The 24,373-nt window shown below is 55.3% G+C and overlaps 1 protein-coding gene across 4 annotated transcripts; it reads left to right on the top strand.

Annotated features, from left to right (window-relative positions):
* Positions 1 to 1,886: 1,886 nt before the first annotated feature.
* On the top strand, positions 1,887 to 23,814 carry PPARD (peroxisome proliferator activated receptor delta). Of its 4 annotated transcripts, none has more exons than XM_063356358.1 (8): positions 1,887 to 1,939; positions 6,373 to 6,461; positions 17,445 to 17,679; positions 18,382 to 18,533; positions 19,334 to 19,472; positions 20,071 to 20,273; positions 20,578 to 21,031; positions 21,429 to 23,814. In XM_063356358.1, exons 3-8 carry the CDS (start codon positions 17,544 to 17,546, stop codon positions 21,674 to 21,676), a joined length of 1,332 nt encoding a protein of 443 aa, XP_063212428.1. In that variant the 5' UTR covers positions 1,887 to 1,939; positions 6,373 to 6,461; positions 17,445 to 17,543; the 3' UTR covers positions 21,677 to 23,814. The 4 variants fall into 4 exon arrangements, with proteins under 4 accessions (XP_063212428.1, XP_063212429.1, XP_063212427.1 ...); XM_063356359.1 differs by lacking the exon at positions 1,887 to 1,939 and adding an exon at positions 3,160 to 3,178; XM_063356357.1 differs by lacking the exon at positions 1,887 to 1,939 and having other exon boundaries at positions 5,657 to 6,461.
* Positions 23,815 to 24,373: the final 559 nt, after the last annotated feature.

Here is a 24,373-nt window from a genome sequence, read left to right as displayed (position 1 = left end):
GGGAGACGGCGTCCTCCCTCGTCAGCTTTGTTAGCTCAATCTCATCCCTGATCAGGTGTCAGGACAGTTACATGCCACGCCACATTTAGGCAGGGGGGAAAAGGGCCACCTCCACCCATCTCCGTGCCACCGCCTTGCCACAAGGGCTCTCATCCCGTGCACAGCCCCCGGGGGTCCCATGACAGCGCCATTGCTTTTCACCAGCTCCGGGGCTGCACCATCCTTACAGCAGCTCACCAGAGCCTTGCTTTTGCTCCTGAGAGCCGAGTTCCCATGCGGCAAAAAGCTATACATTAATTGCCACAGGCAAGGACAGGCGTGGAAGGAACAGCCGGAACCAGTGTCAGCACCTGCCTTTGATCAGGGGCCAAGTCGGGATGCGCCCGGATCTGTCTCATCCTCCCGGAGCAGCCGACCGAGAGCCAGAGCTTGACTAAGTCAGCAGTTGATGCGCATCGTTGGCGTGTGCCCCGGCACCTCCGACTAAGAATAAACTCCTGCAGATCACAAGGGGAGCTCATGGAGGCGCTGGGAAGAGCAGTTCTGCAGCTCCCACCATCCCGCCCTGCACCAGCCTGGGTGTGTGCGGGGTCTGCAGGCCCCGGGGGGGGGTCTCCTGGGGGAAACCTGCTGGAGCTCCCCGTGGGGTAACATCTTGGGTGCCAGCAGAGTCAGAGACAAACCTTGCTGCTCTCTGCGTGAATCTTTTGCAGCCCCAAGCCCGCAGCTCTGCCCAGACTCTGCTGTCCTGGGGTTCCACGTTTTTGGGAAGAACAGGCCAAACCCTACTTGTGGCTACATCTGCATTAACGAGGGGCATCATCCGACCTCTGTACTGCTCCTTGAGAAACCATAGCGGGAACAGGGCCTGTTCTTCTTAAACATAACGTCACTGATCAGATTAGCCACCGCTGTGGTTTACCTAGGGTGTGAAGGTATAGAGTTAGCTCCATCCTAGACCTCAAGCAAGGCACCGCCGGCAGGCAGCTTGCAGCTCCCCCGGCGGGCAGCTGATCTGGCCCTGGGAGGGGCTGGAAGCAGTGGGGGGGAAGGGGAAAGAGACCCCCAGAGCTCCCACAGGCACCCTGAGCAGCGTCTGCGGGTCCCAGAGTTGCCACAGACACCCCAAGCGGTGTCTGAGGGTCCCACAGCTGGCGGCAGCAGCTCTTTGGAACCTCAAGTCCCAGTTTCATTGCCCGAGACAAATCCCCGTTCCCTCCCGGCTCCGGCACAGCAGGGGCTGGAGCATCCCGGTTCCTGCCCGGCCTCCTGCCCAGGGCTGCCGGGTGGCTCTTGCCCGGCTCCGTTTTGGCCTCCAGACGAGCCACCCTGCGTATGACACGGAGCTCACAGCCGCCGGGGCTTTCCTCTCCGAGACACGTCCCCAGTTACAGCCACGAAGTGGCCTGTCCCGGGAGGGTTTAATGCGGGGGCTCCCGGGGGGCTGCCGTCCCCTCTGCCCTCACGGCTGCAGGCAGGACACCAGCTCCCCTCAGCCCCCTCTCCCTCCATGGCGGTGAGGGCCCAGCGGCGGGGCCTGGTGAGGCGCTGGGACAGGGTGGCGGAGGGGGGACAGGGACCACTCGGGCTGCCCTGTGCGCTGTAGACCCGCCGCAGGAGAAGCTGCCGGCAGAGAGAGGCCGCCGCCATTTTGCGCCTTCCCCCCCCCCGCCCAGCGCCTACACTTCCCGTGAGCCCCCGCGCCCGCCGAGGCGGGGGGGAAGGGACACGGTGCGGCCCGCGCCCGCCAGGGGGCGCCTCGCGGCAGGGCGGGGCGGGGCGGGCTTGGGCCGTTGCCGTGGTAACGGCTTCCCGGCGGCGGCGATTGGCTGCGGGGCGCCGGGTATGCGGTGGCGTCAGGGCGGGCGCGGTGACGTGAGGGGGTGGGGGGGGCAGTGGGGCGCCGGCGGCGGCGGGGGGAGCGGGGCCGCCGCGGGAGGTGAGCGGGGCCAGGCCTGCGGGGAGGCGGGGGGGGACAGGGACACGGGGGGTGGGACACGGGCGCGGAGAGGTGGGGGGGCCTGGGGGGACAGCGGGCGGGGGGCAGGGGGCCTGGGGGGCACAGGGGGGATGGAGTATGTGGGGGACCGGGACCCAGGGGTGGGGCAGCGAGGACAGGGGGGTGTGAGGGACATATGGGGTGTGGGTCGGGGGCTGTGGGGCGGCGGGGATGGGGTATGGGAGGACAGGGTCATGGGGTATGGGGCAGGGGGCCTGTGAGGGACAGGGACGGGGGTCTAGGGCAGTGGGGATGGGGTCTCTGCGGAACCGGGGCACAGGGGGGTGGTGGCACGGGGGGCGTTGGGCAGTGGGGATGGGGCCTGAGCGGTGTGGGGTATGGGGCAGCGGGGATGGGGGATGTGGGATGTGGGGGAGCGGGGACGGGGGTATGTGGGGGACAGGGGCACAGGGGGATGGGGCAGTGGGGGTGGGGGTGTGAGGGACACGGGGTGTGGGGCAGCAGGGAGAGAGGTATGTGAGGGGCAGAGGCATCGGGGAACGGTGCAGTGGGGATAGGGGGATGTGGGGGACAGGGACAGGGGTGTAGGGCAGTGGGGATGGGGTATGTGGGGGAGAGGGACACAGGGTTAAGGGGCAGTGGGGATAGAGGGACAGGGGTGTGGGGAAGCAGGGATAGGGGGATGTGGGGAACAGGGACATGGGGTGCGGGACATTGTGATCACAGTGGGGGACAGAGGTGGGGGGTGTGGGGTGGAGGGGCAGGCTGTGCTGTGGGATAGGGGGATAATGAGGAGCAGGGGGATGAGGGGTCTCTCTGTGAGTGTGGGCTTGAGGAGATGGGGGCTTTCTGAGGGTGCGGGGTGGAAGGGGCAGGGTGCTGTGGTGTCATGGGTCTGAGCGTGGAGGCCCACACTTAGACTGCCTCCCACAGTCTCTCCCAGTGATTTGGACGGGGCTGGGAGGACAGGGACACATCGGTGGCTTTAGGGTGCAGGCTCTCATTCCTGCTTGGGAAATCAGGGAAGTTAGAAGATGGGACATGGCCCAAGTAGGGGAGGCTGGGGGGGACAGTCTGCCTTTTTTCTCTCCCAGGGGTGGGGTCGCATAGGGGGAACTGGCCTGTGGTTTTAGGGTACCAGTGGCGGGCACTGCTGGGGTGTGGGGCTGGGAGGAGGAGAAGCAAGAGGGTCAGGATGGTCCATCAGTGGTGCATCAGGTGAGGAGCTTCTCAAGAAAGGATCTGAGAATCCTTTCTTTTCTCATCCCTCCACATTCTGCGCCTGCTTTCCCCAAGATCCCAGATAAAAGATATTTACTTTTTGTGCCATGCTTTTTCCACCTATGAAGTAGGGTACTGCTGCCTTTATAATATAGTGGCTCTAAAGCACTTGAGAGTTCTGCACGAGGTCATTCGTCCCGCGCTGTGAACGCTCGTAGCCGAATGCAGGAAGGTGGTACCTCCATGCTGGCTGGGTTGAGTGTAACTCTTAATTAGCTTTAAAAGCGCTTGTAAAAAATCCTAGGTGAAAGGTAAAGGAGAAGTAGGTGGCAGGACCTTGAAGCCAGAGACCTAATTTTCTTTCACCTCTTGCTTCCCTCCTTTGTTTTCTTCTACCGACCTGTTGCGTTTTTCCCTTCCTCCTCGGCTAGCTCCAAGCTCTGTTGTTATAACCAACAAGGAGCCTGTTGTTACATGGAACTGTTCCTCCCCAGATGAGTTTTGACCTCCCCTTTTGCCTGTGGTCAAAAAGCCTCCTGGCCTCACTATACTTTCAAAAGTTTGTGTGCACTGACTCCACCTCAAATGATTAACAGCCCTATTTGTTTATGATCAGAGCGCCTCCAACCTATTTACAGAAGCCAGTGAATTAAGGTTCAAAACCTGTTTATGAGGTAGGTGTGTTTTAGTGTCTCTGGATGAAAAAATCAAGGCACAGAGAGGAAAAGCAGCTGAAGATGCAGCTTGTCAGTGGAGCAGGAGAGAATACACACCCTCTGTGATGATCCCATCTATGCTTTTCCCAAAGCATCTGTCTGTCATCGACTGTATTGTATCTGCATGGCTTCAAACAGCGTCCTGGTGTAGTTCATCTCAGCCTTGGCCACCTTCCCCTTTGACAGCTGTGCTGGGAAGCCTCTTGCATGCAAGTGACGATCGTGCTTGCGGGAAGGAATCGGTCTGTTGAGCCCTCACGTGTTGGGAAAGCCCCTGGGAACAGGCTGTGGGTGGGCAGAGAGACAAGCAGGCTTTGGATGTGCTGTAGGGTCCGGGTAATGTCCATCATGGCGATGCAGAGGGATCTGAGCATCGAAAGAGGATGCAGTGGTGGCCACTCTGTAAATGGGAGTCCTGAGGCTGGTTGCAATGTTGACCTCTTGAACCAGTGACCTGCTGGTGGAAGCAGCCTGTGTCCCGTTTCTCCTTTCTGCTCCATTTGGCCCTCCTCCTGCCACCGCTCTTCATGCGAATTCCCTTGCTGCCTTCAGTGGAGAATCCCTTTCCCCTTCGGGTACAAACGTGCTCCAGGCTGTGCTGAGGTGGGATTTTTCTCCGTGACTTACGGTGTGTCAGCCAGGGATACAAGAGGAAGCTTTCAGGAGAGATGTGCTGGGAGGTTCCCTCTCTGCCTGCTGAGCTGGTGCAAGTGTTGCCTTGTGTGCGGTGGTGACGGGGCATGCTCTGGCATTTACCTGTGAGCAGGATGAGGTGAGCCAGTAATTTAGTTTTAATTCTCAGATCTCTGGCAGCAGCAGCAACGTGCTCTGATCTTGCGCCGGGAGAGGGCTCGGGGTGTGATTTGTGCACTGCCGGCGTGTGATTCATGCCCTCATTGACGGTGTCAACGTTACACTTCGTTACTGAATCAGGGACGGGCTTTATTGTTGGTGGAGATGAAGAAAGCCCGCTCCTGATGTGCCAGTGGTGTTGTAATGACTTTATTGTTGTTCCTCATCAGGAAGGTTAAAGAAAAACTTTGTGTTTAGAAAGGCTACCTTCTGTTTTGGAGGGAGGGGATGAGAAACTTGCTGTACCTCTAACGTCCTGCTGTGAAAGTGCAGTTACTGTCTGCGGTTTTATGGCCCCCACTAAAGCAGAGGGCTGGGCGCTGGATCCGCGCTCCTTCCCTCGCCGGCTGACCTTTGGGCAGGCTTCTTTCAGCCCCCCTGTCTGTAAACTGGGGGCAATCACTTTCTTCAAGGGGTGTATGTGTGATTTTTATATCGCTGACCGCAAGAAAAGAGTGATTCTGATGCAAATGATGCTCTGATGCAAGGGACTGGGGTTATTTTTTTGGGATCTCACACTCGTGTCCCTCCCCTGGATGTACCTGGGCTGCTCGGCAGCGTAGGAAACGCCCTCCACACTCATGCTGGTGTGCTGGGAGCCTCAGCTTTTTGGGGCAGGGGGTTTGCTTTCTTTTTTCATCCTCTTCTGAGCAGCTGCAGCTCCTGGTGCCGTGTCTGACCCGGGAGTTGCAGGAGGGATTCACTCTGCCCTGAACTTGCCGGCCGAGCTGCCCCTCTCGGTGGGGGCTGGCGATGCCGGGTTCATTGCTGGCGTTTGCTGCTTTGCAAGTCATCCCGTGTTGGAAGGAGCAACATGAAACGGGGCTTTTCCATTGGGGTGGGAGGAGCAGCTAAGCCTGGGTAATGTCAGGGGGGGTACATGGGTTCAAGTAGCATCATGTTCACAACATCTTTGTTTAATATGTTAGTCCAGTTAGTCTGCATAACTGTGTCTAAAAATAGAACATATTTTCTCTAAGTCCTCTAGTTCAAAGCCTCATAAGCCATTTTTTTTTTCCAGCGTTGGTCTCTTACTGCTCTCCTGAGCCTGAAATACACACAAGGCTATTTGCAAATTTATCAGGAAAACCAAGAGTAAATGAACTCTGTCGAATCCTTAAGTTTCAACCACCTGAGAGGGAAGTTCATTAAAGTTGCAGGAACTTTCTGGCAGCCTCTTAAAGATGGATTAAGCAAGCTGAGTAAACAAACCACCTTATGGCCACCACAAACCTTTTCCTAGCATCGACTTTATGCATTGTCATGAAAGGTCAGGGTCATCAGCCTCTGACTGCGGGTGACATAAGGCAAAGGTGACATCCTGATGCTCAACGCCTGGTGAGGGGTCAGGGCTGTCTCTTTTGGGACACCGGGGGGGTTTGTTCTACCTCCTGGTTTGCAGAAGCCACCGGAGCCTGGGGAAAACGGCAGTGATCGCACGGGGCAGCTGCCCCCCCGCCTCCCTGGCAAGGGGAGTCAGCCCAGCCTATGGTTCCAGCGTGCGGTAGAGGGAGCGTGTGTTTAAATTTCAGAGCTATTGCTGGATCCAGCCCAGTTCTCCCAGCGGCATAAATATCTGGCCTTCAGCACAGCCGTGGAAATTCGCGTTGTGTTCTCTTGCAGATTACTTGGGGTTTCGGCTCTCCGTGCTGACATGGTAACGGAACGGTGGCTTTCGGCGACAGGCAGACGGGGACAGCTGCTCCGGAGAGGTAACCCTTCCCTTTCACACACGGGCAATCTACCAAAGCACTTATCCTATGTATGTTTTTAAAAACTTGGGATAGGGAAGAGCCTCGGAAGTGCGGCTTGCTTACAGCAGGTTTCGCTTTTGTCCGCGAGCTTAAACTTCTTAAATTTCTTTTAAACTTAAACTCTGTGCCTTATTTTTGTTCAGTTTCTGAATGCGATCTTTATAAATTAGGCTTAGGAGCGTGCTGTGAGTATCATGGTCTAATCCTGTTCTTCTAAGCTGACTGTTACCGTCAAAGTATAGCGGCTTAATATTTGATTATTTCACTGATTATTATGACTTGGCTCTTGTAGACTGGGGAGAGCAGGTGAGATCTGGGACCGTACTTGGGTAACCAGTCACCTAACGATCCGGACACGGGATCCGGCAGCAGTGCTGGAACCGTCTGTCGCTGTGTAACTGCCTTACTCGGACAAAGATGAGCAGGTTACAGCCGAGCTGGGCCAGGGGTTTTGAGGAGGTGGTTGCCGTGGGCTCGGGTGGATATTGTCCTGCCCACAGACCTCTGAAGTGATGCCCAAAAGTCTTCACAGCAGCCCCCCTGCACCCAGAAGCTGCATGGAGCTTCTAACGGTGCCGTGGCTGGCTGCGCATAGGGGTGGATTTATTTTTGCCACAGCACGCGTCTGAGGTGTGTAGCTGGACGGACATGTGGTTTTCTGTGTCGAGTTTGTGCAGCTTGTGCTGTCTCTGTTCTGGCATTCGAGACATGGACTTCCAAGGATCTTCGCAGCGTGTGGAGAGGGTTTTGTAATGAGCCACATGAGGCTTTGCTGATCAGAAGAGCATTGTTGTACAGAATTGCTTACTGATGTTAATGGGCTCCGTCTCTCTAGCGTGTTGCCTGTTGACAAATATGTATTTTCGTACAGTACATCTTGTTGCCTTTCGGGGAATATTTCGTCTGTGGCTATTGAGTTATGAACTGGAAATCTGCAAATGTTTTTAGAGACTGAGGAATTAGCACGACAAGAGACTCTTGGGTTCCTTCGTGCAGTGGGGACCTGGCATGCAAATGATTTTTTAATTGGGTGAGATGATGTTACAGTGCTTATGCCTGAAAGACTGTTTGCTGCCAGAACCCAGCCTGGCTTGTCCTGACTATGAAATTTTAGAGATGTTGGTTTATTTGGGGATTTGTATTGGCTCCCTTGTTTTATAGTAGGAAGAGCTGCCCTTGCTGATACCCACAGATTTGTCAGGCTGTGTAGCCGCTTTCGCATCAGGCGCCGCGGAGCAATCTCTGCTCTTCTGGAAGTGTCCCTGCCAGAGATATACTCCTTATCGCTGCTGCAATAATTTTGGAGACTTTGGGAAAGTCTAGGCAAGCAGAAGTGATTTCTATCATGAGTACAAATAAGATTTTTCTGTAGAACTAATTTTTTTTTATTTTATACTCTGAAATGCGCTTGCTTTGGCAGAATGCCTAGGAAATTACTTTCCCAAAAGCAGGGTTTAGAGTGGAATGATTAATGCCACTATGAAGCCTTTTGGTCAAGGAGATTATGAAATGCGTCTTCCCCAAAATAAATGTTTTGGGATGACGTGCACTGGAGCCCTGCTTGGTTGCAAGAAGGGTTCAGAGCAGAACTGTCTCGAGTTGTGTCTGAGTTTCAGGATGACTTCTTGAAATGCCTTAATGTTCTCTGCTATGATCATACCGTCTGGAACATGTCTGTGTCCTCCAAGGCTTAGCCAAGAGCTTGTGAACATCTGAGATCATTTGGGTCAGATCTTTCAAACTGACTTTGCAGAAGGTTCCAACGTACGTGTGTGTGTGTGTGTGTCGGGGTAATTCCCTGGGGATCCCTGTGGACAGGTTCTGCTCAGAAGTGTGGGTTTGACAGAGGTTGTAGTTCGTAGGGGAATCCTGACCCTGGAGGAGGTGGCAGGATGAAAGCACAAGCTAGAAACTCAAACATTTTTTCATTTTCAAGCCAGAGCACGTCTCTGAGGCTTGTGGATCGCAACAGCCAGATAACGTCCGTGCTAACCAGAATCGTTGCCCTCATGCTGCATTTTCTGGTTTGCCCTGGTCTGGGAACTGGAACTTGGAATAGCAAAAACCAGAACGTGCACGTTCAATCCCATAATAGGGATGTGGGATGGAGACAGGGAACAGTCCTGGTGGTTTAAAAGGGCAGATGAGCTTTCCTACCTGAGCTGATAGGGAAGCATTTCTGTGATGGTCTGTTAAGACAAACTTTACTATGAACCACACTACTGCCTCATGACTGTCTTATTAGGAAAGGCTTTGTCAGGCCGAAGAGAGGATGGGTGAGATGGCTTCAAAATAAGCAGCGTTTCATGCAGCATTTCGTCTCATCACCTTGGTGATGAAAACCTAAGCTCAAATCCCTATCCTGCCTGACTTTTTAGAAAACTTTTTTTTTTTTTTATGCAACTCTTGATTTCATCTTAGTGCAAATCCGGAATATTTCTGAAAAGGCCCAGATCTGCTTTTCACCTCTAAGTTGCTTATATGGATTGTGCTAGAGCTGTTGGACCTTGAAAGCCATTAACCCCACAGGGGCTGATGGTCGGAGCCCCACATCTCTGAAAAAAATCTGTGCGTTCCCCTGTCCGTGGCGTAGGTGTTATGTTGTGGGACTTAGGGACACGGGGATCTCGGGAAAAGGGTTGCTGGTGAGCGTGAGCTGGTGGAGCCCACTGGCCTCCCAGTGGCTGGCTGTGTTGGGAAGCGGTAGTCGTTGGCTCGCTGCATACCTCTGTGCCCCCAAGCTGGTGCCAAAGACGTTAGGAAGTTACGAAAGGTGCTAATGCTTTACTCGAGTGTTTTGTTTTCCAGGGGCAGAGGCGGAATCCAAATGGTCAGAGCACACACTGCGATCCACTAATTGGCAGAGGAGTTTTGGCAGGGTTGCGCTGACATGATCGCTGCTCGTATCGCTGCTGAAAACACAGGGAAACCTCTGTTCCTCCAGCCCGCTCTTGCTGTGTGAATGTGGCCAAAAATAGTAAGGAAACATGGTTCCCCTCCAGTTCCCTAAGAGGGTGTTGAACTAGTTTGTGTAACAAAATTATTCTAATGCTCTCTGGAGTTTTCCGTACGGAGACGGACGCAGTCGTGCTCAGACTCCCTCATTTTTCCTGCTCTGTGGTTGAAATGGACATGCAGCGAACATGGGGATTTGTTCTAACTGTTTCGGTGCGTACATTCCCAGGCCCTGCTGAATCATCTGAACTTGTGCCTGGGCATAATCGCTCACTGTCAGCTGCATCCTGGGATCAGAACGGCATGGCTGGTGCCCAGGATATTTTGCGAAGGTCTACAAAACCGGTAGCGCTTTTCTGGGAGTCCAAGTGTAAGCAAAACAAAACTTCCAGGCTGGTGGATTTTATTTTTTTTTTGTTTTCCCCAGTTAGCCTATGGAACCTAGAATCTTGGTAGCTGCAAAGAGGAGAAGGTTTCCTACTGGTTTTGTGGGCATTTTCCTGCATCTGGGAGCTCTGGCAGCCTAGCAATAAAACTTGCTGGCCTGCTGGGTGTTTGGCTCCAGACGGCAGGCTGCACGCACGTGTGTACGATCCAGAGCGATGCCTTGGTGTGCTGCTACTTTCCTACCCCTCGCCACTTTTCTGGGGAGCTGATTTCCCCATCCAAAGCAGGGGTGACTCTTTGCTGGTGTCCCAGTAAGATTGGAGCTTTGAGAAAAGCTAAGACAGGTCCTGGTGTGCGCAACGCTGCCGAAATTCGGCCTTACTCGCTGCCACTGCTGCTCCCACCAAGGCAGGGCTCCAACTCTGGCATTTGCCGTGACAGCTTGTTCCACTTACCGCTTTCCTGGTTTTCCGTTTAAATGCCGCTGTGAGTCTGTAACACCCTGTGCCCACTGTTTGCCTTGGGAAGTGGTGTTGCTGTTCCCGTGAGCTCCTCCCTCGTCAGCCCTGTTCTATAATTACTGATGTTCCTGAAACCGGATCCGTCCACGTGTCCTGCTCAGGTTTGGGAGGACAAGGGAAACAAGCAAACCAAGTGCCCTGGAGTAAAAGCACGAGAGGACTTCAGGAGTTTTGGAAAGCATCAGTTTACAGTGGTTTGGTGGGTTCTCTGAGCCACCTACCTCCTCACCTTTGGGATGGTAAGGAAAGGAGAATATACCCCAGATGACTTCTCTGGCACTTCCAGAGGAGCAGCAGGGATGTGACAGCTGGCACTTGCGGAGCAGTGGTGGAAACTGCTGGAGGAGCATAAACAGAAGAAGTCAGGTGGGGTGGCAGGTCCCTACCAGGTGACAGGAGCAAGCCTGTGGGTTCAGGGTCCCCTGTGGACACTTACCCATCTCCGCAGCCCTGTGTAACTCTGTGCCTCTCACCCGCAGCTTGTGTGCTGGGATTGCAGCCGTGTTCCCAAAGCACTGCCACGGCTTCACCGCCACCTCTGCCGTGCCCTGGGCTGCGGCGGGGATGAGCATCTCTCCTTACCAGACTTAACGATCTTCTCAAATAGCAACACTTCTGTGCCGTTTCCAGCTCTGAGAGGCCCCGGTGGTGTCACCTTTCTGGTACCTGCTCGTTTCCTGGCTGCGGTCCTCATTCCAGCGGGTCAGACGCATGTGCCCCTCCTGCCCCCGGGTGCTCTGGGCTGTCCCGAGTTGACAGCAAAACACAAATGTCGGTCAGCAGTTGCCTGGATGAGACATGCCAGTTTATTTGCTGAAAATAATCCTGGAAATGCTTCGTATAGGAATGTACAACGGGAGAAGGTGGTCACGAGCAGCCTGGTGTGCTGACCTGGGGCCGGGGAGGCCAGGCTTGCGAGCGTGACTGCAAACAGGTGACAAAATCCATAATCCAGGAATAAACAATGACGCTTGGCACCGATGTATTCCTCTGCGTTTCCAAAACATGCCGTTTCTGTGAGCTAATGCAGCAAGGAAAGGATCAGGAAGGAAGCACTGTAAAAGTCCTGCCTGGGTTTGTTTTTTTGGGGTGTTTTTGGTTGGTTTTTTTTAAGGATGATGAAGGAAATGGAGGTATGGGGGTTGACAGGATTTGCTGAAGGTTATGAAGCAGGACTTCAGATGAGAGCTAACATCTGCTCAGCTCTTCACTGTCCCCTACAACTGCTGTTGAACAACAACGTCACTGTCTGTCCTGCTGTTCCCTCTTTGGCAAAAGGCAGCGGCAGAGCCGGGCTCACCAGAGGCTGGAGAGGGCAGGGAATCCTCCACCAAAAAGGTGTGTAGGGATCGTTCCTGTAGGAGCATTAACCATCTCCTAGTACCTGCCATCTCAAGATTTCGGAGCGCATCTGATGTGTCTTTGGAGCTGCGGGAGCCAGGGACAGCTGCAGTTCGTGGAGGATGAATTGAGAGAGAAGAGCAGCCTGGAGCCCCCCCTCTGCACGTGGTTGTGAGTTTGTTGCCCAAAGTCTGATTCGCTTCTGTGTCTGCGATACCCCTGGCTCTCTGAAGAAACGCCGCACAGGTGAGAAAGCAGGAAGTTTCTTCTGGAGCAAAATAGTGTTTTGAGGATGGCGTCAATTGTGGTATGAAAAGAGAAGAATCTGGCAAGTTTTGTAACCTTTTCATTTATTTTTTTTTCACCCTCCTCAGTGCCCAGGAAGTGGGTGAGTTAAAACATGCAGGAGATGGGTGATTCATTTTGGCAGGCCTGGCTGCTCGAGGCAAGCGAGGGAATCTCCTGCACCCTCTGTCGCGTCTTCCTGAGTAATTAGCGGCAACGCGGTGATAGCAGCTCCGGCAGCACCCTGCTGCTTTGTCGGCTGGGCTTGTACTTGGTGAAAGGCGGATAGCCTGCGCGGAGCAGCGCCGGGGAGAAGGTGACGGGACCAGACTGGGGCATGGTACAATGGCTGAGCAGATGCTTCAAGGGGAAGATCTGGCCCTAAGTGTCAGCCCCGGCCAGGGCTGCGTGGACGGGCTCTTCCTCGCCACCTCGAGTAGTTTATTTCTGCGTGTAGCCTGCCTTGTGGCCAAGACTTTGAGGAAGGGAGGAAGCACTTGGGTAGTAAGCGCTGCTGAGATCTCTTTAGCTAATGAGGGGGTGTGTTGATCTTTCAGGAACAAAAACAAACATGTTTTCGATGTTTGCCTCTCCTGTTTTCCTGTTTTGTGCACTTCGTTACCTTTCCTGTATTGCAGCATCTGCTTAGCTCTTATTCAGCTTTTATTAGTAGTAGCTGTAGCTAACGCATAGGAGGAGGAACAGAAACTATCGGAAGCAGTGACACAACCCAAGGGATGTCTGCAAATGATGGCCAACAAGCAACAATCACTTTTTTTTTTTTTATGGGTTCAGTTCAATTTCTGTTTGTGGATGCAATATGTGCTGCACATCACGGAAAGCGCTGCCGTACGGAGGGCTAACTTCTCATCTCACTCCTTCCAAAAGGATTCACTTCTGTCGACTGTGAATTTGATTAACGTTTTTGTCCAGAGGAATAAAAATACAAGCCAGAAGTGCTCCCGTGGTAAACTGGTTTCCTTTTGCAATTCCTGCTGACCTCTTTTACGGTAACTTGAACAACTGCTTTGAGCGTTTCAACTCTGTGACTTGGGCCTGGGAGGTTTGGACCTTTTTTTGGCCACTTTAGACTGTGATGGGGGCTTGGTCAATCCCATCTGTGTAAATATATTATAAACAAATGTATGCTCTTTTGGAGAGGAATGGGGGCAGGCATCCTCTCTCCACCCCCGTGAACACACCGAAATTACCTCTTGTTTGAGCTCACCACCAGTGAACCTACACCTGCTCTAAAGATGAGGTTCTTCTAATTACGAGCACTTCCTTGCTCTGATTTTGCATCTGTCTGGCTGACAGCACCCCGGTGTCTGTGTCGAAACGTACATCCCCTTCTTGTGATGCTTTGCTCCGTGAGCAGGACTGGAATACTGGTGAGAAACTGGAATTGTCCATCACATCGCCCCGCCACCCCTCCTGTGTGTGGACCACGGCAAAATGGGCACTTCCTCGCCGGTTTGTCGTCATCTCCTTCTCTGAAGTTGGCTCCAGGGTTTACGGGCTCACCAGTGTTGAAGAGCAGTCAGGCCAAAAGGGTACAAGCTGCAGGTTGATGAACCGAAGGTTTGGATCTTGGTCAGCTTTGGAGAAGTCCTGCCTTCTTGCAGCAGGTCCACGCTGAAGCTTTCTCTCCTTTTAACTTTAATTACTGGGGGTTTTTTTCCTCCTCTCGTTGTGCCATGTCTCTCCCCTCCCCTCCCATTCCCTCCGTATGGTTTAGCTTGGCGTAGACACCAGCTCCTGCTTCTAGTAACGATAAACCTGTTGCCCGTGCTGTTTGCAGCGTGGGAGCGGGGCAGCCAGCAGGCGTCTGCCCAAGCCCGGAGCCAGCAACAAACCCCCGCTCCGCCGGCTGTGGGCTCCGGGGAGGGAGGCTGCTGCCTCAGCCAGGGCTGCTGAAGCTCCTGGGAACAGGGATTGAAGCAAGGGCAGAGCAATTCACGAGCTGCGTGCCTTCTTGCTCATTCCCGTCCTGTGGGAAGAGGAAGGGAAACAGCTTTGCCGGATTCTCCGGAGAAGCTTAGGAAGGAATTCGCGGTCCCCGTCCTTATTTCCATCCTGTCTTTCCGTCGCTGCCCTGTGACAGCTGCCAAACGGAAAAAAGGGGGTGGCTACGCCAGGCAGGAATTTTTGCCCTTCTCCCTGCAGCTCGAAGCTTGTGCACCATGCTCCGGCAGCTGGCTTTTTAGCTAAGGGGAGGAAACCGAGTTATTCCTCCTCTCTGCCTGCTTGGCAGCTTCAATGTGGAGGCACCAAGCAGATGGGGAGGTCCTGGGGTTGGGAAAGGGCCTTTTGCCATCCACGTGCCCATCCCTGGTGCCATCCCACAAAGATGCAGGGCTGTGACAACTCTGCCCACGGCCGTGCTGGCAGGGCAGGTCCCTCCTTGCACTCAGAGGGACAAACCTCTGGGGAGCTCCAGCTTCCCGGGATGCCCCACTCTGAATTGCAGCGCTCGCCAGGGAATGGAGGAACGTGTGTGAGACCTCAGCAATTCTCCACAGTCCCTGCGTGCGGTCGGGTCTGGCTGCCACGGGGCTGCCCCCAGCCCGGAGGGGAGGGCTGGGGGTCCGCTCGCTCCATGCCAGGGTGCGTAGACACAGCCATGCCCTGCCTTTCATCCGGGCGGCTGCTGCCTTGGCCTTTTATCTGCCGAAGGCAGGGGGTGCAGCCTCCCGTGTGAAATCAATCCCTTTTTCCCCCTCCTCTCCCGCTCTCTCTGTTGTTTAGAAAACAGGGGAAAGGCTGAGGGAAAGGCAGGTGTGCAAACAGCTCTCACAGCTTCCCTCTGCCCAGGCCCCTGTACTCTTGGCCTGCAAGGAGATATGAAAACAATACATTCAAAGCTTTCTGGTAAAAGCTTTTCTCTCTCTGACTCTCCAGCCATTCTCGAAGGGTGGGATCCGAACCTTATCCTTACCATAATGCCTGCAGCCACACAGGGAGCCTTAGCTGGAGCCCGGCATTGCGTCTCGCCCTTGACTTTCCCCTGTCTCAGGGCTGCACATCCCTCTCTAGCCTGACCGACTCCAAGCGCAGTTTTGGGGTTGCTTTGGTGGCTTTCAGGGAGCAAACTGCAAGTCACAAGCTTGCTGCCACCCTGGGATTGCGTGACCCTGCGCAGACCTGGCAGATGGAGGACAGGGGGGTGCAGCGGGAGGAATGTGCCCACGTTATTTCAACAGCAACCCGCCGTGAGGCCGAAGCCCAACTTCACCGTGGGGCGAAGCAGAGGGCTACGTCTGCACTGGGTTTAAAGGAAGGGGCCTGTGCTGCGTGCCAGAGACAAAGGAGAGCTAATAAGAAGCTCATTAAGCTGCTGATGGATGTATTTTCCACCATAGACTAGTTTCTCCTGCCACGAGCTTCCCCTACTAACTGCTGTTCCAGGCAAAAGCGTTTTCCTGGTGTTTGTACGTTCATTTATATATAACCTTCAAAACGATGGAGCTCGTTACCCTCCATCTCCGATGAATAGGTTTTCCTGCCCGTGTGCCATGTCCCACCGCGCGGGATGTGTGAGAGGAGGCCAAGGATAACACAGCCCTTCAATGGTCCCTTAGTTCACTGGTGGAGGCACAGGAAGGGAATGCTCTGCCTTCGCCTAAGCACCCCCCTGCCTGCTCCTGCTGTAAGGGAGAGCAGAGCAGCCGGGCTCGCCTGATGGCTCTGACATACCTCTCCTTGAAACAGAGCCATCTGTCCTGCAGTCTGAATTCCCAGCGTGGAGGGGAAAAGCAAAGCCTCCTCGCTCAGGGGATGCCCAGACTCTGGTGCAGCACCGGCTCCTGCGGGTGTGTGTCGTGGTTTGAGCTGGGCTGGCCACTAAAATGAATGACAGATGCTCTCTGACTCCTCCTGGAACGGTAGATGCTCTCTAACTTCTCCTGGGGTCCTGGCTTTGCGTTCAACCTCCCGCTTGCAGGTTTTGTCCTCTCCCATGGCCGCTTGCTCGATCTCGCAGGGAGCTCTGACCTCGCTCGGTGCTGACACGTTTCCAGCAGGTCCAAGGAGCCGGCTGCGGCTCAGGTTCAAAGTGCCAGGCATGAGGGTCTGCTGCAGGAGGGAAAATGAGCCCAGGGAGTCCTGGGCCACTCTGCCCTCCCCCAGCAGGCCAGGTGCCCTAGTGTGGGCTTGGGCATGGGTCACAGGCTGTGTAAGTCCCCTAAAAGTCACTCACTCCACTCTAACACGGGCTTGAAAATACTGCATGGGTTTAACTTGTGCCTGCAAATTGAGGCTTTCCTGCTGGAAGCTGGATTTCAGTGGCGTTTCCGATAGGTATTTTTCCACTTAAAAATAACCTCCTTTAAGGAAGTGGATGCAACTCTGCATAAACTGGGCTTGAGATACTAATTACTCAACAAGAGTCGGTTTAGGAATCAAGATCTGGAGGTAAATGAGCGCTGAGATGTTGCAGCATGAGCTGGACACTCCGGTGAGGGGGGGCATGGTTAGGAGGGAGGTGGGAACAACTCTGCGATGGTCGTGGTATCGGTGATGCATCGCTTGCACAGCTTGAGTTTTTTGTGGGCTATTTGGGATGGACTAAGGCAAACAAGGAGCGGAAGCGCGCGGGGGGAGGATGGGGCTGTTCCTCCCACAGGAAACCCAGGATTAAGACACTGGCTGGATTGTGCGGCCGTTGCAATCGCGCTGCTGGACCCCGCGGCTGAGCACGGCCCGGCAGCTGCGCGGAGCAACAGCAACACGTTCGACCCGGCGGCTCTTGGCAGAGGAGCCAGGGCCAGTTACAACATGACGAGTGAAAATAAACACAAACGCTGTAACTGGCAACGCTGTAACGGGAAGGAGCGTGAGCGCGGGGGCTGGCAGGAAGCCATCGGTCTTGCAGATGGCTCACGCGGGCTGGGGGCTTTCAGCCACCGCCTGCTGCAGCACCGAGCCCTGCTCCCCCAGCATCTCCCACCCATGGGCACGGGGCCACTGCGCCCTGATCAGCTGCTGCCCCTGATCCAAGCTCTGCCTCGGCTGGGTGGGCAGGGAGGGCGAAGCCAGACCTACCTTAATCTTTCTAGTGGTGTTCCCTCTGCCAAACCCCAGCCTTGGCTACCACCATGACATCCCACGGTGCTAGAGGCTCTGGGGGACATTGTCTGGGGCAGTGTTTGTGCTATGGGACTTGCAAGCTGGGGAGACCAGGTCCCTGGGTAGCATCTGGGCTGGTTTGTGGTCTGGGCTCTGTCTGCTGGGCTTTAAATACAATTCCGCTGAGCTTTTACTTCCTTGAGTCCTACAGAGTGTTTATACCAGAGCGCAAAGTGACCTTTAAAAAGCCCCGGGTTCTGTTTGTCTCCCTGGATAAGGAGAGAAAGCAGAGCAGGACCAGGGTGGTTACACGCCATCCTGCTGCTGAGATGCTCCGTGTGGGCATTCAGAGCTGACTCCGCACCTTTCTCCCTCTGTCCCGCAGGCTAGCAGGAACAGCCTGGTAGGGTCCATCTCGGATAGACGCGGATGATGCCAGAGCTATGACAGGGATTGCAGTCTTGGCACTGAGGGGTGATCAATTATGGAACAACTACAGGAGGAAGTACCTGAGGTCAGGGAAGAGGAGGAGGAAGAGGAAAAGGCAGTGACAGCGGCAAGCGGAGCCTCGGAACCAAGTGGAGGATCAGACGGCTCGCTGCCTTCGAGCAGCTACACAGGTGAGTCTGTCCCTGGAGCATCCAGGCATCCACGTCCTCCAGGCAGCGTGCTCAGCTGCAAGGGCAGAGGACCTGCCTGTGAACGGAGTTTGGCTAGTTTTAATCTCTTCCCTTTGAGAAATAATGCACGGAGCGCCAAGTTATGGAGAGGCTTATTTCTTCCTCTGCGGTCACTGCACAGCCGTTGGCAGCGGGGTGGGAGATGGAAATTAAAAGGCCAGGCAGGTAACATTGTACCCCAGATGGGGAGGACTCTCAGGGTGCTTGAGAACGCTTCCCTGGCCACTTCTTGAAGTCCTCGGTGCAAACTGATTGTAGGAGCTGGAGGAGAAGGTTTGTTGCTGCTGAAGAGGCTCCTCCAGAGCCCCGGGCGTTCCAGCTGGGCAGCCCTGTGCCAGCTGCCTGCCAACTGGGAATTATAAAATTTGCTGGTTGGGTTTCATTGCCTAGACATGAATGCCAGAGGGAAGAAATCAGCGCTGATGTGGAGTCTCTCAGCTGCTGGGCACACTCTTGGCTTTGTGCTTGGCATCTGCCTGCAGCCAGTGCCTGATCTCAGAGGTTAACTGCCCAGATGCAATACCAGCGGCAGACTGGGACGGTGCTGGAAATCCCTCGTCAACCCCACGGCTGGGGGAGTTGGACGCGACGCTGGGCTTGCAGCTACTACATGAAAGGACGTATCCCTTTGTGTGTTTGCAGACCTTTCGCAGAGCTCCTCTCCCTCCCTGTCGGACCAACTGCAGATGGGCTGCGAGGAGGCGGCCTTGGGAGTGCTGAACGTGGAGTGCAGGGTCTGCGGAGACAAAGCCTCGGGGTTTCACTACGGCGTGCACGCCTGCGAGGGCTGCAAGGTACGTATGCCCTGGGGAGGGCTGGGTTCAGCAATGCCAAGCAGAGATTAGACCCCAGGCGGTACGCCATCTCTTCAGACAAGCAGGTTTGCAGCAAAGCAGGGATGCAGGATTGAGTGATTGTAAAAAAAAAAGCATTTGCAACTTATCCAGCGAGCGTGGAGTGTAGAGGCGGGCACACAAATAGCGTCCTGGGGGAGGCAGCTGAGATGCGTATGGCCCAAATCTTGCCCCGTCATGCTTTACTTTGTAAGGCAAATCCATCTATTCCCGTGGGGACCCCAGCATTGCTTTTAAAGATGCTTTGTGTGCTGCAGAGCAGCAGCGAGCTGCGTGTTTATCCCCCTGGGATCGCTGGCCGCAGCTTGGATGTGCCTCTGAAATTCTTTCCCCGACAGCGGATGCCAGCAGGGCTGCGTTAGTGGCCCAGGTCCTGCCAGACATTCCTGCAGGCTGGGGCCGGCCTGCAGCTTGTTCCTCCATCCCTCCCTGCTGGCTGCCTGCAGTATCACACACCCCGTGTCCGGCACCGGACCGGGGGCTGCCCTCCAGCGTTCCTCCTCTGCAGCCCCCTTCTCCCACCGCACCACCTCTCCCTGGGACAGGGGCTCTGCTTGTGTCAAAGGGACCCAGGGCTCCTCCAGGAGCTGAACCTCCTGGAGGAGGTTGATTGTTGTTATTATTATTATTACTACTACTACTACTACTACTATTCCTGGGGATAATAAGCCAGCCTGGTCCCAAACAGCAGGAGCTAATGCTGCTGCTCCTTTGTCCCCCTCTGTGCCACCTGCCTGCAGGGTTTCTTCCGCCGGACCATCCGCATGAAGCTGGAGTATGAGAAGTGCGAGAGGAGCTGCAAGATTCAAAAGAAGAACCGGAACAAGTGCCAGTACTGCCGCTTCCAGAAATGCCTCTCGCTTGGCATGTCACATAACGGTGGGTGTCACCGCTGTCCACAGGCCCAGCCGGATGGGTGCCACGGGGCCATCAGCCCTTCTGGGTTTGCACGGGGAGGCTGTGTGGAGCTTGCTTTATCCCGTGTCTCTCTTCTTGCTAGGGGATTATCTTTCAAACCAAATGCTTTGAGCCTTGGACTCTTTGTCTCCTTCTTCTGTACAAGAAGGGTCTGTTTGTTCGCACCGTGCAGGCTGGCTGTTGGCACGTGGCTGTCCCTTACAGGTTGACCCAGCAGGAACTGAACACATGGGTTGCTCTTCTGTGCTGGGATTTTTAAACTTCAGGTGTAACCACCTTGCTCCTGGCCCAGCCAAGGCGCTTCTGTGGGAATTGGGGCTTGTGCGAGAGCCCAGAGGAGCGGGGATGGGAGCTTAGTGTGAGGGTGGGCTGGCAAGGGTGGCAGTAATGGCTGGTTCGTGAAGATGTTGAGATGCCGGAGGAGCTGCAGCCCTGGAAGAGCACCATGTTGTGTAGCTGCAGGTGTTCTGTGGTGGCAGAGCAGGCCGCTGCCTCCCTGGACACATCCCCAGGTGTCATCCCCAGTGTCCTGACCCGCTGGCTTTCCCTCTCACCACAGCGATCCGCTTCGGCCGCATGCCGGAGGCAGAGAAGAGGAAGCTGGTGGCGGGGCTGACGGCGAGCGAGATCAGCTGCCAGAACCCGCAGGTGGCCGATCTGAAAGCTTTCTCCAAGCACATCTACAACGCCTACCTGAAAAACTTCAACATGACCAAAAAGAAGGCGAGAGGTATCTTGACCGGGAAGGCCAGCAGCACCCCAGTAAGTTCCCTCCCCGGGGCAGGCAGGGGTTGGCCATAAAGTAACAGGGGAGGCTGATCTCTGGGAGATGCTGCACATCTCCCTCCCGCTGTAGCCGTTCCATGCGCAGCAGTTCCCAGCTGCAGCCAGGTGGGCTCTACACCTGCCCCTCGCTGGGAGCATCCCCGTTGCTCTGCAGACGTGTGGAGTTGTGGGTGGATGCAGATTGCCCGGGCAGACAGGCAGACAAATGCGTGTGTCCTTGGCAGCGCCGATATCTCGAGTCCCCGGGGCAGGTTCCTCACTGCTTGCTTCTTTTTTCAAGCAGCCTTTTGTGATCCACGACATGGACACCCTGTGGCAGGCAGAAAAGGGGCTGGTCTGGAAACAGCTGGTGAACGGCATTCCCCCCTACAAGGAGATCGGGGTGCACGTCTTCTACCGCTGCCAGTGCACCACGGTGGAGACTGTGCGGGAGCTCACGGAGTTCGCCAAGAGCATCCCCAGCTTCTTAGGCCTCTACTTGAACGACCAAGTGACTCTGCTGAAGTATGGGGTGCACGAGGCCATCTTTGCCATGCTGGCCTCTATCATGAACAAGGATGGGCTGTTGGTGGCCAACGGGAACGGTTTCGTGACCCGTGAGTTCCTGCGTAGCCTGCGCAAGCCCTTCAATGAGATCATGGAGCCCAAGTTTGAGTTTGCTGTGAAATTCAACGCGCTGGAGCTGGATGACAGTGACCTGTCTCTCTTCGTGGCTGCCATTATCCTGTGCGGAGGTGAGGAAGCGCTCTTGGCCGTGCGAGTGTCGGGAAGAGCCCTCCTGTACTTCGAGGTGGTTGGGGCCGGGCTGGGGGAGCCGAGCTGCAGCTGGCCTTGCGGTCAGCCAGGGGTGTCTCAGGGGGACAAGAGAAGAACTGAACTGTTCCAAAACCAAAGCTTCTATGTGGCGGTGACGCCTACCAAGCTTGGACCAAGAACAAGAAGCGTAGAAGTGGCATCTCCTTCTGGCATGCTGCTGTGGGATATGTTGTCCAAGGGCACGCTTCTGCCCATGTCTAGTTGTCCAGGGTGGTGGTGGGTGGGTTACAGACCCCGTCTCCCTTTCCCCGGGAGGAGCATGTGCTTTGGAGGGCTACACCATAACACTACAGCTACCGTGCTTCCTCTCCACAGACCGCCCTGGCCTGATGAACGTGAAGCAGGTGGAGGAGATCCAAGACAACATCCTGCGAGCGCTGGAGTTTCACCTGCAGTCCAACCACCCTGATGCCCAGTACCTCTTCCCCAAGCTGCTGCAGAAGATGGCCGACCTGCGGCAGCTGGTGACGGAGCACGCCCAGCTGGTGCAGAAGATCAAGAAGACGGAGACGGAGACATCTCTGCACCCGCTTCTGCAGGAGATCTACAAGGACATGTACTAAGGACCTGTTATTTATGAGAATGAAGCCATGGAGTCCCAGCAAGACTCTTTGTACAGGAACACAGAAAACCTTTCCCCATGTCTTCCATTTCTTCTACTGGAAACTCTTTTTCTACGTGACCCCGACATACGGTACATAGGGCAAGATGCCGTAAGACTTTGCAGCGACCACCTGCTAGGCAAGGGCTTCCATTAACATACACTAACAAATTTACAACGGCAAATCATAAGCTACTGTTTCCGTTACCACGGCCCGGCTCTTCAGAAGCTGCTCCCCGGCTCCTCTGGAGCGGCGGCCGGTTTACATGGCCCAGACGGTGGGGTTCCTTCGGCAGCTTGGGAATGGGGGGGGATGCTCCGGTCATTAGGAGACCCGAGCGCGGTGCAGGTATCGTCCAGCGGGGCCAGCACAGCACTTAGAGCGTGTCTTTATTTTCTTTTTTATATTGCACTCAGAAGACGTAGTCCTGAGCTGTGAAGTCTAGGGCAGTGAAATGAAAGGAAGTTGCTCTCTTTCCCAAAGAAAAGCCGGAGTATTTGAAGACGGGTAGGGCTGTCCCCCCTCGCTGTGCCGCGTGTTCCTGTCTCCCAGAGGGATCGTGTGACCTCTGCCTTCCCCTGAGTGCCGTGCGGGAGCCCTTGCTCCTGGTACCCCGGTTTCAGAGTGAGCCTGCGCCTCGACGCTCGGTATGGGAGAGGGAGGGATGGGGAGGTGGGAGGGAAAGGGTTTGATTCCTAAAAATTCACCTTCGGAGCAGAGGCCAGAATCTGTTTGCTTCCCCAGGCTTTTCTGCGCAGTCACAAGTCCCCAGAAGGTGTGTGCAGGGCCAGGGGCAGGCCTGGGACTGGGGTGGGGTTAGGTGGCAGGGCTTGCAGCCTGTCCTGCAGCTCCCTTCCCAAGCCCCGGGGGGGCTCTGGGGGCTTCACAGGGCGATGCGGGGAGTCCGGCAGCACAACTCTGGTGAGCACCGGAGCAAGCAAAGCCTTCCTCAACACCAGCAAGGGGAAAGCAAAGCCACGGCCAGCCCACAGGGCTCAAGATGCTGGAACAGCATTGCCCTGCCTCAGTTTCCCCTCTGGGAAAGGGAGCTGGATTGTCACCTGCGCTCTGCTCAGAGGGGGAGCACGAGGATTAATTAGTGCATTGGTTGCAAAGAGCTTTGCAGCTGTAAAACAGAACAAACGCCAAGTATTTTTACGAGGGGAGGGAGTTGGTGAGATGCTCACAATGAGCAGGAGCTTCCTAGCGAGCGTGGCCGGGGCAGGGAAGCTGCCCCGTCCTCTGCCACCGTCCCCAGTGCGGGGACGGCTCTAGGCTTCGGGGGCTGCCTAAACCCAGAGCCCTTCTGGGATTTTACCTCGCAATTTTTCGCAGTAGTGAAATGTCGTGGTGCTGCTTGTGCCCAGGACGGGACCCCTGTGTGAGGGGCTGCGTCACCCGGGCTCCGGGAGAGAGGGTGGACCCGGGAAGGGCTCGGTCCCCTGGGGATGACGGTGTCTGACTGTGACTTAAGAAGCAGCACTTACCCGTCTGCGGCCCGTGGTCCCGTGTGTCCTGAGCAGCCTTATTAAAATACTGGTATTCCCAAGGAGGGGTTGTGGGAGCAAATTAGTCGGTTTTATTTTCTTTTCCTCCTCTTCAGGATAGCAGATTTCCCTAGTGCAATAATTCCTTTAAAACCCGAAGGGGAAGAGCGCTGGCCTTCCTCTCCACGTCACGGGACTGACCGGTCCCAAACCTGCCCCTGCCGCCACACTCCAGCTCCTTGCCGTGCCTCAGTTTCCCTGCCCTCTGCCCGCCCGGCCCCTTCCCCTCCCTACCTCGCAGGGGTGTTATGAATTACAGTTTCTAAAGCACTTTGAAACCCTCTGGGGGAAGGCACCGGAGACGTGTGTGTGCTGCACGACGCCCGGGGGATTTGTCCTTCCTGAAGCCCCCGGTGGCATCCCCCCGCCGTGGCCAGCGTGCGGGACTCGTGTCCTCATCACCTGGGGAACTTTTTGCTCTTCCCTCCTCGACAGTGTAACAACCCTCAAACTGAAATGTATATTTTTGCTAGAAGTACAAAACTCCAAGTGTTTTTAATAATATAGTGTCCACAAACTGACTTGACTTTAAATAAATCTGAACTAAATATTTAAGAACCTTTTAGCGTTCAGCCTTTCTTTGTGGGGTTTCTCTCGGCCCCTGGTGGGAGAGTTTCCAGCAGAGGCAATGGTGGATTTGTTGTGATTTCCAGGGATTTGCCTCGGTTCCTGGGTCTCCGTGATTCCCGGGTCTCCGTGATTCCCAGGTCTCATAGCCGCTTTATTTTTCCTGCCTGCGCTTCCCATCAAACCTAAAGAACCGACTGTGAGCAGGGTCCCAGCCTCAGAGCTGAGCGCTCTCTGCCCCGAATCTTTGCCTTGCTGTGGGGTGAAGCTGGGCATGGACCTGAGCCCACCCCAAGATGGGCGAGGATGGGCTTGGGGACAATGTGGCCATGTGCTGGTGCGGAGCCCACCCCAAGATGGGCAAGGATGGGCTTGGGGACAATGTGGCCATGTGCTGGTGCGGAGCCCACCCCAAGATGGGCAAGGATGGGCTTGGGGACAATGTGGCCATGTGCTGGAGTGGAGCCCACCCCAAGATGGGCAAGGATGGGCTTGGGGACAATGTGGCCATGTGCTGGAGCGGAGCCCACACCAAGATGGGCGA

Source organism: Chroicocephalus ridibundus, chromosome 20 (assembly GCF_963924245.1).
Source record: "Chroicocephalus ridibundus chromosome 20, bChrRid1.1, whole genome shotgun sequence".
Lineage (NCBI taxonomy): Eukaryota > Metazoa > Chordata > Aves > Charadriiformes > Laridae > Chroicocephalus > Chroicocephalus ridibundus.
The sequence above is the reverse complement of the archived record's forward strand: the minus strand, read 5'-3'. Positions and strand labels throughout refer to the sequence as shown.